The sequence below is a fragment of the Biomphalaria glabrata genome, chromosome 17 (assembly GCF_947242115.1).
Source record: "Biomphalaria glabrata chromosome 17, xgBioGlab47.1, whole genome shotgun sequence".
NCBI classification, from domain to species: Eukaryota; Metazoa; Mollusca; class Gastropoda; family Planorbidae; genus Biomphalaria; species Biomphalaria glabrata.
In genome coordinates this window covers 9,766,506-9,783,056 of record NC_074727.1, presented here as the reverse complement: position 1 = coordinate 9,783,056, position 16,551 = coordinate 9,766,506, and the positions used below count along the sequence as shown (strand labels likewise).

Genomic DNA, 16,551 nt, shown 5'->3' with positions numbered 1-16,551 from the left:
CATTTGTTTAACAAATCGGGTAAACCCGTTTTAATTGTACTTTATATCCTATTCATCTCGCGCTCCTTTCGTTTTTAATAGATATGAATGTATGAATGTATCGTCTTAACGGGTAAACCCATTTTCGCAAAACTACTTTTATTTTCGTGGCGAAAGAGAAGAACTTGAAAGGATCATTAGCTAAGTTTAACATACATCTAAATCCAACCAATCCACTTGATAGCTTATAGCTTTTTTTTTTATATAGCGCTACTTTCATGCTTATAGCATGCTCAGATTAGTAAATAAAACTAAGGCCTGCATGCCGCGGGTAATGTCCGGCTAGTAAATTATTAGTCGAAGTAGTGAGAACCACTCTAGCCAACAAAAGCTGGTATCAAGATGTTGACAGCAAACACAAACTCTCTTGTGTATTCTTGTAGGTTAGACTTTCAAACCGATAACAAAAACAATTAAACTTCGAGTGGATGGTTTTAAGTCATACGATGAGAATGAGTGGGCATTGGCATCGTACTGGTTTCAAAATCAACCACCACAAGAAAAGAAACAAACAAACAAACTTCGAATGGATGGTTTTGAGGTCATACGATGAGAATGAGTGGGCATTGGCATCGTATTGGTTTCAAAATCAACCACCGCAAGAAAAAAAACAAAAAAAACTTCGAATGGATGGTTTTGAGGTCATACGATGAGAATGAGTGGGCATTGGCATCGTATTGGTTTCAAAATCAACCACCGCAAGAAAAAAAAACAAAAAAAAAAAAACTTCGAATGGATGGTTTTGAGGTCATACGATGAGAATGTATGGGCATCGGCATCGTATTGGTTTCAAAATCAACCACCGCAAGAAAAAAAAAAAAAAAAAAAAAACTTCGAATGGATGGTTTTGAGGTCATACGATGAGAATGAGTGGGCATTGGCATCGTATTGGTTTCAAAATCAACCATCGCTGGAATCCGCTGTCGGAATAATTTAAATCGGCACACTCTGAACCTCCAAGAAAACATTTAACATATTGCTGTAACTCAGCCAGCAGCGAGCCCAAAGAACCTCAACGAAAGGGATATATCAAGACACAAGTTTAATAATAGAACAATAGTAATGCGATAACAAATGTACCACAAGAGTAACCAATAATAGCAGCACTTCTTTCTGGTTTACATCCTAGATCTAATTATCGGCCATCTTTGACTTCCTCTTAGCGTGTCTCTGTCCTGTGTCTCATGGTGCACAGTCTCGCACCTAATGGCAGTGTGCAATGTAGAGTCATAACAATATATATTTTATTTGTCCTTGACAAAAATTGTTAAGTATAAGGATCGAACCTAGGACTTGTGTGTCATAAGCGAGACGCTCAACAACCAGTCATTTAAATATGTGCAGCATTTTATTTTGAAATAAATGATTCAGTCTTTAGTCTTTTATAATAGGCCTACCTAGATCTACATGTGTCTAAAATCTTTTTTTTTTCCTCTTCTGAAACATATTGACAAATCTGAGTTAGTGATTTTGCAGATTTTCACCTTATGGCCCCATGACCAATCTACCCGCTGGATCGCGCCACACCCCCAGCCCCATCCCACCTCCCGAGGTGCTGTCGGTGATAACGTTTAGGAGCTTAACGTGTAGGACAAAAGGTTGGTTGCCACCTAAAGCTAACGAGTTCCTCCTGCCCGGGGGAGAAGGAAAACTCAGAATTCAAACCTCTGCTGCCTCCAGATAAATATGATTTTTAGATCAAGGCATATTTGATATGAGATACAGTCCGCGCTTTTTTTTTCCTCGGCGCTATTTTAAAGACACCATTTTGTCAGCGCTTTTTGTTGTACGAAATTTTGGCATGTAACCTAAATTCAGTTATGTGTGCTTCTTAAAACAAGATTAATTCTAGGCAATGCTTTTTATTATTCAAGTCTATCTTTGTTCGTCCATCCTCGGTATGAGCATGAAAAGAAACACATAATGTTTCTGTCTAAAACTATAAAATCATATAGGTAATGTTCACGTCGGATCTATTCAGACAAGGGTTAGCAGGCAGGATCTTTTGCTTTGATTGTAAACTATCGCAGCAGGGCCGGATTTAAGGGAAGGCAGAATAGAGACGCTTTGAGTAGAAGACTCGACGAGCATTTTCCCTGTAATTAGAGGTTTAGACGATTTACTAAAGCGATATCCAAATCTTTCAAGGGCGTCTGAAAAGCTGTGCGGACTAGCATGTGTTATAACACTTGATTGGAGCATAACAATTTATCAAATGCGAAAGCAGCCTTGGGTGATAGCACAAGAATTAGAGAATGAATTAGACATAGCTTAAGAGACCATAAAGACAGACTCGAGCCTGCTACACAAGTAAATATCGGTATCACACTAGTAGTGAGTCAGTGGCGTAGCAAGGTACCCGTGGGCGTGGGTTCAAGAACATCTTGTTGGGCCCCCCTCCAGCCAGTAAGACAAATTTAGTGTGAGACACAAGAGTAATCTTAATGTAAAGACATTCCCATGTAAAGATCGTACCTTTTTTTAAAATAAGTAATTATGTCACGTTTGATTCAGTTAGGGCTGCATAAAATTAAAAGTAATAATGTCTTGAAAGTCAATGTTTGTACAACTTCTTAACAGAGTTCAACGACTTGAAAGTGTTTCTAATGAACGAACAAATGTTCTTCCTAAGTGCTAATGTGGGCCCCAGCCCCCCTCTGGCCCAAGTATAATGATCTCCTTCGCGCCATGGCTTGCTAGCCCACAGCAGTGGGCCCCTATTGGTCGTGGGCCCGGGTTCATTGAACCCCTTCGCGCCATGGATGCTACGCCACTGGACCAAAGAGCATTGACATCCATAAGATGTTTTTTTTTTTTGTTGTTGGATTGTTCGGACATCACATTGATGACTACACAATTCTCACCCTAGTAGGTTACAATGTTGAGACTATTGCTGATATAAAGTTTTAACTTGGTTAATGTGTATGCTCAAAGAATAAATAGCCATAGTGTACAATACTTTTATTAAATATTTCTGTCCCACACATTAGTCAAACAAAAGCATCAATAGGCCTACTTGTTTTCCCTCTAATAAACTTTTACTGTTACGGTTTCGTGGGTCACTGAATTTGTAAATGATTGGGATTTTCAAAATGATGAGTATATAACCACTGTTTGATCAGAACAATCTCTTGTATCAGCAATACTAAGTAAAAGTAAAGCATTGATGAAGAGCTGCAATTTATAGTCGAGATCTATTAAAATTAAATTACATGACTGATCCAAACTAATTAATACAACTACGCTTAATATAATCTTTGTTTATGTTTCTTTAAAATATTTTTGTTTATTTTCTTTTTTTTTTTTTTTTTAATTATATTAAACAAAAGTTATAAATTCAATAATTTATATAGGCCTACTACTTCAAAAGATGTTTTTTTTTTAGTTTATAATTCTTCTGCATTTATGTAGCTTTTTCACTTGGGGTTCCTTGGGAAAGTTTGACTACAAGGATCTTTGGAATCCTGGGTCAAAAAATTTGGGAACCACTGAACTGGAGTCTAGTCTAGTGCTGTCCTACTAAGGAAATAGAAATAAACATTCTTCAAAGTCCATAAGTGCGACAGTGAACATATGAGCAAAGCACCGAAAACAGCTTAATGTCGCAACAATAATTTATTTGCCTGCAATAAAAAAAAATAGGCCTACTTTCAAAGCAGTAAAGTAGGACTGCATTAAACGATGTGATGTGACATTTTTATTGCTCGAAAGAATGATCAGATCTAGACAACCTTGGCTTTTACACATAAAGTACATACAGACGTAGATCTAGATATATTTTATTTTATAATACATCTATATTTTTTAACTAGACTGTGTATTTCACATTTTTCATCTTCTTTTATGAAATTATGTCTGTATTTTATAAGATAATAAAAGTTTAGATAATAATATTTAGAAATTGATAATTTTGTTTTCTTTCACCGTTTTTTTTTTTTTTTTAAACCAAGGTAAACTAACTCATACTTTGGTCCTGAAGAGTTAGCTTATGTTGACCTAGATATACTTTGGTTCATTTGATAGATCTACACACTTTCTTAGGGATAACACTGCAGTCTTAAAAGGTAAATAAAGATTTCATTAGTAATGAAAACACGAGTAGAAAAAGACTTTACTACACCCTTAGGACCTAACATTTCTCTACTTACCGTTACTGCGTCTAGATGACTAAAGACAAAGTCATTAACATCATCATGATCATGACATGAATGATGAAGTTGAACAAATGTCAAAATGAACAACCCGGAAACATCTTAAATGATCTTTTACTTTTAACATGGCAGATCTTATAATACTTATAAATAAATTTTAATAAATATAGACTATTATAGACACCTATAAAACTTATTTAATAAGACATCAGACTAATCTAGAGCCTAGATCTAGACTTAGAAGTCACTATAGCTAGTTAAATTTACTAGTATAGTCACTATATGACTAAACTGTCACTAAACTGTCTAGTATAGATAGCTTAGGGCTTAGTCTAGATAGTAAGATAGTAGTATAGTTAAGTATAGTAGGTCTATACACTACACTGTCTACAGTAGTTAAGTCTAGTCAGTATGAGTATGACTTAGTTATAATGATGATATGAGTCAATTGAGTCTAGTACTAAGTACTAGAGTAATTTATGCTATTGGGATACCTAGATTGGCCAAAATTTCAAAGTTTGACTTTGACAGCACATTATTTGACTAATTTGACAATGGTTCAACATAGAAAAGAAAATGAAGTTATAAAATCTTCTTTAGTTTAAGGAGAATAAGGATGACTTATATTTGTACCCCTAACCTAGAGTATATTTGATAAAGTCAAAGAGGCCATATGATTTCATTTGTCAAATTCAGACACATTTTACCCATATTATTTGATTCCGGACACCATAATTTATTTCAAACAGTCTCTATATTTAGGCATCAATAAACTCAGATTTTAATTTTATATTAACACTAAATAAATTTTAAGATCCCCAGGCATAGCCCCTCACATGAAATCATTAAGATGTTTTCAAATTATGCATAGATATGAACACAAAAATAAATATATATATGAACACACTTATCTACCAAAATTAAGTCACTGGGATAGTGACTTTTACACATACTTTTAGCCTTATTTTATGTTTGCATGATTAGATGTGTGTTGAATGTTTGTGTTTTTTGTTTATTCATTTAATAAATTTCTAATACAAATGATCTTTTGTAGTATAGTACAGGTTAGGATAGACATTCTTGCCTAAATAGTTGAATCCTCTATATTTTATATTCTCTCTATTAGATATAAATCTAGATCTATCTAGTACAGGTGTTCTCAACCTGTGGTCCAGACCCCCTTGGGGGTCGATTGACGATTTGCCAGGGGTCGCCTAAGACCATAAAAAATATGGATTGTTATTGTCTATTCTTCTATTGCTGTATGTGTGTGTGTGTGAGGTGGGGTCGCAGCAGAGTGGGAGACTGTAAAAAGGGTCACCGTGCTTAAAAGGTTGAGAACCGCTGATCTAGTAGGTCTAGATCTAGGCATTTAACTTCATTTAATGTACCAGCTCACTCCAAACATTTGCCCATTTATTCTCTATAAAAAAAAAACAATGATAATATAAGATCATTAACATTGATGTCCAAAACTGGCTGTTTGAAATAAATTTTGGTAAGAAAATCTAATTTAATTCAAACACCCTATTAATTATTTTTTTTTATGGAATCAAACAGCTTGGCTTATGAATCAAATAAATCAGCTCCAAAAACAGAATAAATATTGCTGGGCTCATTAGCATAGACTTAGCCAACCAAAAAATATGGTCTTAACCCTAGGAAGAGTTAAAGTCATCCTGGTAACATAGGAAAAAAAAAACCTGACTTAAAATTTGAAATTCTTTTTTCTTACATAAAAAGACAGCTAAATGGAAGGAAATTGGGTCAGAATAATTGGAAAATGGATTATACTCATATTATACAGCATGCTAGTTTCATATTAAATATCAAAATAAAGATGTAATGACCACAAAAACAGCGAGTGTTCGAATTCATGTAATGTCCGGATTAAATAAACTACTCTAGATCTAGTGACAAGTAATTTAATAATAATAATAATTTTATTTATAAAGCGCTGTTAACAAACAAAATGTAGGCTCAAGGTGCTGTAACAACATTACAAACAAAAACACGAGAGCTAAAATGACAGTTAATCTAAAAAAAATTTAAACAGATAGGTCTTAATGTTCTTCTTAAAAGTGGTGTAGCATGTTGTCTGTCTGAGATCAATGGGGAGTGAGTTCCAAACCTTTGGTCCGTGAACTGAAAAAGCAAGCAGACCATAGCTTTTGAGGGAGAAACGTGGCACTACTAAAAGCGTTGAGTCCATTGAGCGCAGGGCTCTCTTGGGGACATATGGAGTAATCAGTTCGCTAAGGTACAAGGGCATCTCATTTTTATATATACACTGATGACAAAGTGTGGCGACCTTGTAATCGATTCTCGCTTTCACGGGAAGCCAATGGAGCGTGCGCAAGAGCGTAGTAGCAGAATCTTGTCTAGTTTTTTTTAAGGACTATTCGAGCGGCGTTGTTCTGTATACGTTGCAGCTTGGCTATTTTGTCATCAGGTATACCTGCTAGCACGGCGTTGCAGTAGTAATTTAGTATTTAGAGTTCTATACACTAATACAGACTACTAACTAGACTTTACTAGACCTAGATCTAGTACTACTAGTACACTAGTAGGCCTATTCTAAAGTCTAGACTAGTACAGCATTTGTTTTGGCATGTTGATCTGTTAATTTTTTCTAGTAGTTACAAGAAAAGAACATAATATATAATTGACTCCACAAATGTATTGCAACGCGTCAAAATTTTCCTTTTTTCTCTTCAATATTATGCAAATTACTTTGAAAAAATAAAAAAAAAGGGAATCTGTATACATGTTATTTTACTTCCATATAATAACCGTAACTTAAATGGTTGCAATATTTCATGTTTTAATGCAGTGACCCAATACTTCTTCATAGTCAACTAATTCTTTGTTTCTGCAGGTACAATGGGGCTTGGCGAGACATCATTAACTTGGAGGTTCTCTTTCCTCTTAATGTTTATTGGTAAGTTTGTAATTTTAACTCTTTCTCTCCTAATTAACGATACCATCGTTGATTTGACCCCATTAAATTAAATTAATTTTTGGCTTTATAAACTTGAATTAGTGTTACATAAAATAGCATGCATTCTCCTATATGTCTATACCAAAAGTAATGTTTTCTGATTACCAACAAAAATATTATTGAAGTTATATCATAACAGGGTAGAATGTACAAATGTGAAAAATGGAAAAAAAAAAGTCAAAATAATAATAATACAGAGATAAAGAGTTAAGTTATTAAAGTTGTAAAATTAATAGATTTAAAAATTAACCTAAAAATCTTTTTTTTTTTTTTTGATTATTCATAGATTTTTAGACAAAAAAAAAAACATTACAAAATCATTTGTTTATATTATCTCAAATTGTAAAGAAGCCTTCAGAAACTCTAGTTTAGAAATTAATGTTATAAGATTACTTCATAAAGGTTATAAAAATTATGTAAATACAAAATTTGTTTTAATATAATTGTGAAGAAACAAGTCCTTTTAAGTATAAACTGCCTTTTATTGTGAAGCATTCAAACATAACATATTTACAAGGCTAACATTATCTACAGAAAACCAACTCCACTAGATGACTTCCTTTCTTCTTGTTTACAACACACTCGTGACTTCAAGCAAGTCCCCTAATTCCCCGGTACCCAACACTTGACTGTGTGTTACGGTTGACCACACATAGTAACCGTGTCACAACAATAATTTATTATTAAAAATGGTGTGATTTAAAACTTACAAATATACCAATCAGACTAGTTTCTTTAGGTAAATTTCTAATTGAATTATATTAATAATAAGGCTTGTCTTTGAGTCCGAGAATTAAGGAGGAATACAGTATTTCATATGGCTACACTGTCCTACATGGTCAGTTTAGGTTCTCTTTCCATCCTCTACATCTGTCCTCTGAGTAGATAAATTTTGGTATCAAATTTTAAGAAATCTCTAGCTGTCTCATTTGGAAATCACCTGCTGCCAGGTGCTCTCTTCTATATCAATTAATGGCGCCTAATCTGGTCTTAAAAGCATTTTTTGGAAGACCTCTGTTATGCTGGCCACCTTTCAGCTTACCAAAGATAGAATACCTTTGACATACAATCGTCTTGCATACAGGATATAATATCTCCCCTGCCCAACCTAGCTTTGGAACTATAAGCAGTCCCTCTACACTGTCCATACCAACATTTGCAAGAGCATCTGTATTGGTATTTGTAGTGCCATCTTGCCATTGTATATCATTTTTGGGAAGACCTCTGTTATGCTGGCCACCTTTCAGCTTACCAAAGATAGAATACCTTTGACATACAATCGTCTTGCATACAGGATATAATATCTCCCCTGCCCAACCTAGATTTGGAACTATAAGCAGTCCCTCTACACTGTCCATACCAACATTTGCAAGAGCATCTGTATTGGTATTTGTAGTGCCATCTTGCCATTGTATATCCATGATGGAGTGCAGACATCTTAAGTGAAAAGTGTAAGAAGTCTTAGTTACTTTCTGTATAGTACCCATGTCTCAGATCCATATATAGAAGGGTTGAGAGGACCACTGCTTAGTAGGCACTGATTTTTGTTGGCAGGTAGAGTGATCTATTTCACCACACTATATGCATGAAGGCATCCAAAAGCCCTATTCCCCTTAGCCAGGCAGGTATCAACTTTTCTTGAAGGTGATGCATTATCGGATACAGTGCTTCTTAGCTATGTAAAGTGGTCTACTACGTTGAGGGGTGTCCATTCACTGTGATCTTTGGGGTTGAATACATTTTATTGGATGACTTCTGTTTTTCTGATGTTTGTAAATTTGTTGACGGCAAACTAGAGATCTTGTTCAGTGTAAGCAAATAGGCTGCAAGCATCATCACAGAGAAGCTTTGTAGTGACCATCTCTTAGTATCTGACAGTCGGTACAGAAGGTTGAACACATTGCTCTCTGAGCGCAATCCGAAGTACATGCCTTCGAGCAGTCGCTGCTTCATTTGACCCAGCATTACGACAAAAAAAGATTTATAAGGTAGCAAACAGAGTGTGAGCAAGTACACAAACGCACAACTCTCTATTATATAGTCAAGTAATCAGATTGATCACCAATACTTGTGGCAATGCATTTGATTTATAAATGGACAGAAGCCCATTTTGTACTCTATTCAGATGAGGTAAACTTTATTGTGTGAAGTTGTTACCTTGCCCTTGGCACTTTGATGAAAGCTCAATCTACATTGTGTGTAAATATAAATGTTTTCCAATATCTATTTCTATAGGACTTTTTGCCATGATCGCTGCTGTGGCATCATCCTACATGGCAGCATCTGATGTTATACCCAACAGAGAACGGCACATAGGCTTCTGGGACATGTGTGATGATACACTGACATATGGCTGCAAGGACATGACTGAATACCTACACCGCTTAGGGCGAAACTTTGGTAAGTGGCATAGAAATTATTATTATTTCTGTTGGTCTTAGCTTTATTTCTGTCATCCTTTATGTTAATTACTTGATTACATTGTAATATTTATATTTTTGTATGTTGATTTCTGCAGACTGGGTGCATGCATGCAGGGCTCTTGTCATCATAGGAATTATTATTGAGGCCATATCTATGTTGATATCACTGTACATGGCCTACATGGTATCAGGGACACACCTTGGTAACCTCATCACAGCTGGAGCCAACTGTTTATCTGGTAAGTAAATATTTCTTAATCCATATAAAAAAAACATTCATTTTTAGTCTTATCATCTATTTATTTTTTTTACAAAACACCAGTTGAGACCTGACCCTCTAATTAAATTTTTGTGTGAAAGATCTGGCAGCTATCTGATAATGAGTGGATAAATAATTATCTACTATGCCCATTAGGAAGGCATGTTGCTGGAAGTCTGTTGTCTTTCATTTTTATTCTCACTCAGAGTAATGTCTTTTTAGTGTTAACAGAAAGTGGTGCCTATCTATTTGAAGGTCTCACTTGTAACTTTTAACGAACCAAGTTCTCCACTCGTATTTTTCTTCAAGAATATTATATCCAGCATTTGAATTCAATCTTTTATATCATCTTTTTAAAGAACTATACTTATAAATGATGTATTGTAATGGATTAAGACCATAGAGAAATGGGCTATTTATAAGAAAGATGTTCAAGTATTTGACCAGTAATGCATTCTAAATGATTTGCAAGGCAGAAAGATACAAGTTTTTTTTGACAGCCTCCATTGCGAACACTGGTGTTCATTCCTTTAAGGTTGTGTTTATATGAAGCCAGTTACTAAAAGTGCCTTAATTTGTTTTTAAAGAGTCTTCACTGATCAATAATCTTGTCCACAATTGAGAGAAATAGTTTCTCCATTGACTATTAACTCAGAGGCATTCTCATTACAAAATACTATTGGGAAAAAAAATTTCAATGACTAGAGCTATACTAGTGGAAAACAAACAACAAACTCTTACATATGATAGAGTCTAAGATATTTCATCAAATAAATTCTAAGCCTTGTTATATAAATGGACTTTAATTTTTGTCCTCCATTGTAGAGCTTTGCCCTCTTTTTCTGTTCTCCTCGTGTCATGTAGTTGTCTGTTAACCCTAGCTCAGCACTCTGCTTTATCTTTTCAATAGTTTAATTTAAGTTTAAATTTTAAATGGCTCATATTATTATATCAGTTGTGGTTTTTGTGGTACCCAAAAAAAAAAAGATTTTAAAAACAAGATAGTTAAAAGTATTAATTGTAAAAGATAATTTGTTGAGACAAGCGACATGATAAATAAAATATTGCCATTTTATAACCTTCAAATCAATTCTTTTCTATATGATGGATGAGGGAGGCATGATGGCTGAGCAGTAAAGTGCTTGGCTTCCAAATCAGGGGTCCTGGGTTCAAATCCTGATGTAGGCTGGGATTTTTAATTTCTGGATCTTTTGGGTGACTCTTGAGCCCACCCAGCTTTAATACCTGACAAAAGTTGGGGAAAAGTAAAGGTGGTTGGTCATTGTGATGGTTACTTGACACCCACATTGACCATAGGCCACAGGAACAGATGACCTTTACACATGCCCTATAGACCACAAGGTCTAAAAGGAACTATGATGTGATGAATAGGAAAAAAAAGTACCTACTCAACTTAAGATTTTATGGGGCCCAATTCCAGCCTAATGGGTATCTAACAAATGTTAAGGAAGTAATTGCTGTTGGTCATTGTGTTGCCACATGGCACTCTTGGCCATAGAACAAGCTGCTCTTCATATCATCTTTCCCATAGACTGCAAGGTTTAAAAGAGGTACTGTAATAATAAATGTCTCCGACATTGTGATTATGTCAATAACAATTTATTATTACTAAAGTAGTTTGTAATAACATGCATATTTTTTACTTTTTACAGTTGTGTTTATTCTCATTGGTGGACTTGTATTTTTGGTCAACGCCATGGAAGTATTGGAGACAACCCTGGAGATGGACTCAGACCCCTCCTGGTCATTTGCACTCCTCATTTTAGCCCAAGGGTTTTACCTCATCGCTGCGGGCTTACTGATATTTGATGCCTGTCGATCTAATTGATCACATCAAACATATCTTAGAGATCTCATATAAAACAGTCAGTGGTGATTTCACCTTCTTGATACTGCATAACTATTTAGAAATTTTAGTTGAGACCTCAGCTGTGTAACAATATTTAGAGGACACTTTTTCAATAGTTGAATTACATTTTCAGTTGTCATATTATTTGAGTAATGTTTTTTGGTTGTTGTGATGGCCAAAAAAAAAAAAAAGAAATTTAACTATACAGTTTTGTCCCTTGGCTCTTCTATCAGGACTATAGTGTATATTATATTTTCCTGAGGTATTTCAAGACAATATGAGAATCATTATACTGAGGTAATAAGATAGAAGGCCAGTTAAGATTATTCTTGCTTTATATTGCTTCTTTTCTTTTGTTTTTGGGGACTCAATCTGTACAATTTTGCTTTTCCTTACTTAAAAGTCCTTTTTTTTTTTTAATTTTATAAGCAGTTTTTTTTCTTCATTTGTAAAGAAAATGAAATTATATTCTTTTTAAAATGCATTTGCATTTCTAAGTTGAGTCTTGGGTTGTGCAAGTTATCAAATTACATTCCTGGATCAGCCTATGGAATCTATGTAGAAAACTGATGTTTAAACCATTGGCTTTGGTTGTGTTTGACTTTTAAGTCAGTTGATGTTGGGTTTCATTTTCTTCATTAGTGTAGTTTTATTGAAAGAAAAAGACATGGAAATTGATTACATTCTTCTTTCAGTGCATAGATTTTTAACAGGTTTTATTTATGGTTCTATTGTTGGTCAGCTATAGGTTGTTAATGAAGAATGATATTATCCTTTTTAATGTGCAGGTTTTTGAAAACAAATATATTTCTTGATACATTCCATACATTTCCATAGTTTGATCTATTTTTATGTATATATTGACAAATGTATATTAAGAATATTTTTTCTACACTAGTGTTGTCATTTGTATGTATGTATAAAAATATCTTTGCAGAATATGGTGTTCCATACTTTTATGTGTAACTTGTACAAATCATCAATTGATGGTACTGTGAAATGAAACTGATAGCACTTGACCACTTATTATTTTTGTAAATTAGAGTCATTTGATTAATTTCTATGTTTCACAATTTACTCCTTTTACAAAATTTGCACTATTCAATATTTTGGTGTCAAATTCCTGAAAAGATTCACTTGTCTAATTTTTTCTCATTTTGTTTAATAAAATTAATTATAGGAACTGTAATTTTTTTGTTTGCTTCACAGAATACTGTATGTATTTTTTTATGTTAGCATTTGCATTCTTTACTATGTACCTTGGTATAACTTTTTTTGAAGATTTAAAATTAATGTCAAATATTTGCAATTATTAACTGAATTTTTATTGAAATAAAAACTTATAAAAAAAACTTTTTTTTTTTTATTATTGAAGTATATTAGTGTTTGTTTTTTTAAATATAACGGTATTGCAAAATTGTACCTGTTATTGATTCAAAGGTTCAATGTCATTATATAAAGTAATTTGTCTGTGTGTCCTGAAATCCTTAAGTCCAAATTATGTTATGTGTAATTCAGCATGTGGTTGATTAAATGCATGTTTAATTTTGATCTTGTGTACACCTATTTTTGTTAGTTTCAAATTAGTTTAAAACAATTTTTTTTTTTTTTAATTTGTCAAAGTTAAATTGTGTTGGCATCTGGAAAAAAAAAACAAATGCTATATCAAATGTAGGCTTCTTTTTTTTTAAAGAACTTATCAAGTTTGGAAATTCCGAAACAACATTTGCGTGCCAGTGGGTCTATAAGAATAGATTGAGTGAATTGAGGTGAATTTGATGTCATTGTAAGTTTCATGTTATCTGACTAAAGTGATTGTGCCTATTACATTGTTCTATAAAACATTCCATGAATCATTTTATATATATATTTTTTTTAATGAAGTATACTACAGCTACTGCTGATCTGTATAAATTTTCTGAATGCAATCTTGTCATTATGAGCTCATTATGCTATTTTTTCTCAATTATTGACATTTTTTGTTACTAGATATTTATCAAATACATTCATGTCTGGCCTTTTTGAGCAGCTATCAACATGTGTGCTAACTAGCTAAGCCCTGATAAGGTTTGGTATTCTCCCAAACTTTTTTCTGTGCTTTGTTTTTTTTTTGTTTTGTTTGGTACACTTTTATCTTTCTAACTTTGTCCTTTATGAACTCAACATAGTGGCAGGTTTTGAGACATTAGTTGGGGAGGGGGGAGAGGGCAGAGGTTGTCATTGGCTACAATTCAAACCCTGATAGTTAATTCCAGCACCACCAGCTTCAGGGGCTAGTGACAAAATTTAAAAATGGACATATTTTATCTCTGACCAACTCAGTGCAAACATCTTTTAAATTGTCACATATTTAGGTTTGTTGATGAATAAAATATCAAAGTTAATTTTAGAAAGTACTCTGATAGTCGTAGGGAACACAAGTAAATGTGCTGATTGTTGTGGACGGTTGTTGACTTGTAGCACCAAACTTCTGGTAGACAACTAAACCAGCTGTTGGCGTATTAGATCTTAATTGATAAAACTTAAATAACTTAATGACTTCTTTTGGTGAACAAAACTCAATGGAACTTTTATTACAATATAAACAAATTCAACTTGAGATAATAAATATAGTAGACTTGAGTCATAATATAAAATATTATCATGAACCAGAATCTAACTACAGTAACACGTCCATTCAGTCTGGTGTTCAGAAGTCATCTGTCCTAAGACTGCTGACATAGTGATGTTTATCTTGCATCATTCACAACCAATGACTAACCTCTTCCCATTCTCTCCATAGAAACACACACACGCTCATGGTTCATAGTTCATCTCCCCTTTTGTTATTTGTAGTACGTTTTTTTTATTTCCTTATTAGCTGTACATGTCTCAACATTCCGGAAGTGTATTTCTTTGGTGCTCAGGCGTTTTTATATGAAAATTCTTAATCAACAGTTATCTTTAAGGAAGATACATTATGTTTAAAATTGTTAGTAGATCTACATATTTTAATACATTTTTAATCAAAGTTGTGTCTATGATGTACTGATTTCAGAAGGGGGAGACCATGAGTACCAACGCTTTTCTTAATTCTTAAATACGTTAAACATTGAGCATGTTATTTGGAATCTGGAGTCTTAATGTATTTGCATTTATTGAATGCTAAATGACTATACTGTTTAGCTATGTCTTGTGAATAAATTTGTTCTCATACATTTACGCGTTTGTGTTTGTCAAAATATAAATGAGTTTGTAATTAAACCCATTTACCATCCTGCTGTTTTTTTGTTTTTTTTTTAAAAGCCTATTTTTACAGTGCGGATGAAAAAGAGTTTGTCACGTTTTGTTTTGTCTTGGCAAGAACTGTCAAGTTGGTGATTCCCCGGGCTCTGATAGATATTCCTTCTCGGTGTTCTTTATAATAAGAAAAAATAACAGAAGCAACTATAATCCTGTCTTAGGAGTCCATTTTATTTACTCCTTTACATATGGCGTGAACAACAGCAATCACAAAATTAGCCCCCATTCCACGGGGAATAACTTAAATTTAGACAAATTTTAACCACCACATAAACAACATTCATTCGCTCAGATATGAGCATAACAATGAATTATGGACTATGCAATTCAACGGAAATGACACATACTATATAAATGAAAATGAGATATAAAAAAATATGATACTCTTATTTCCCGTTTAGTTTTCTTACACTGTGTCACTGTTATCCTACCAACAGTGTTTCTCAAACCTTTTTCCTTAACGGAACACTTCGCACATTCTGAATATTTCGAGAAACACATTGCTTATTTTTTTAGAGAAATGAATTTACGTGGTGGCCCACTAGTTAATTATTTCAGTAGTTCGTGGAACACATAGACAGACATCGAGGAACACTAGGGTTCCGCGGAACATAGTTTGGGAACACTGTCCCATAAAATGCACACGTGTGTTCACCTAGTCAAAAGCGATCATCCTTCTGTCGACCAAGTTGTTACAGTCATACCAATAGCATGAACTAAAGCTCCTGTGAATTAGCTTTTTAGAACAGCTCAGATTTGTCTTCTTAAAATGTGTTTTTTTTTTTCAAAAGGTGTTTTTTTTTTAAACAAATATGTTGATCTATAAATAGCTTTTAATACAATAGGCCTACTACAACACCCTATAATCCTGTAGGTGGAAAGCAGAATAATAGCCCATATACGCAAGAACAATGTAGCCTACATACATTCATAACAGTGTTTATATCCGGTAACTTGAGTCTTACTCTGGGCTTTAAGCGACAGGACAAAGTCACGACTATGGAGGAAATAGCCTACAAACGTGTTTGCATGCTGATTTTTTTAAAGTTCCGTCTTTCATTCTTTAAGCAATAATTACCAGAGAAGAAAAAGAGGAGAAAACGATACAAGGAAATACAGGGGCGATGTAATGGAACGAAAAGAAAGAAAAACACCAGGAAAAGAAGAGATTTTGAAATATAGAGAGAAAAGAATTTCAAGAACGCTATTGGAGATTTTTAAATCTATGGCGATGAACTCTTAAAAAAGCTAGCTAGTTTGGTGTATCCGGTGTTTAGAACAAAGCAATCGTTGATTAGTTTTGTAATTTGTTTTGTTTTTACATGTTTCGGATGTTCCTTCAGAGTTGAAGATAGTTTACTTCCTAGTCCAAACCTCCCCCAGGACGACGGGGGATGGGAGCGAGCAGGGTTTAAACCCTCGACCGTCGATAAATCCGAACGTCAGCCCAGCGCGCAAACCGCACGACCAGGCAGCCATCCATGTGAAGGTATAGGATAATTTTTTTTTTACTTTTTAGCACATTA

General features: G+C 34.0%; 1 protein-coding gene across 1 annotated transcript; it reads left to right on the top strand.

Annotated features, from left to right (window-relative positions):
• Positions 1-3,770: 3,770 nt before the first annotated feature.
• Positions 3,771-14,999, top strand: LOC106073646 (uncharacterized). The gene is made up of 6 exons (XM_013234257.2): positions 3,771-3,789; positions 3,990-4,103; positions 7,069-7,131; positions 9,427-9,591; positions 9,710-9,853; positions 11,547-14,999. The coding sequence occupies exons 3-6, from the start codon at positions 7,074-7,076 to the stop codon at positions 11,720-11,722; spliced, it is 543 nt and encodes a 180-aa protein (XP_013089711.2). The 5' UTR covers positions 3,771-3,789; positions 3,990-4,103; positions 7,069-7,073; the 3' UTR covers positions 11,723-14,999.
• The last annotated feature ends 1,552 nt before the right edge of the window (positions 15,000-16,551 follow it).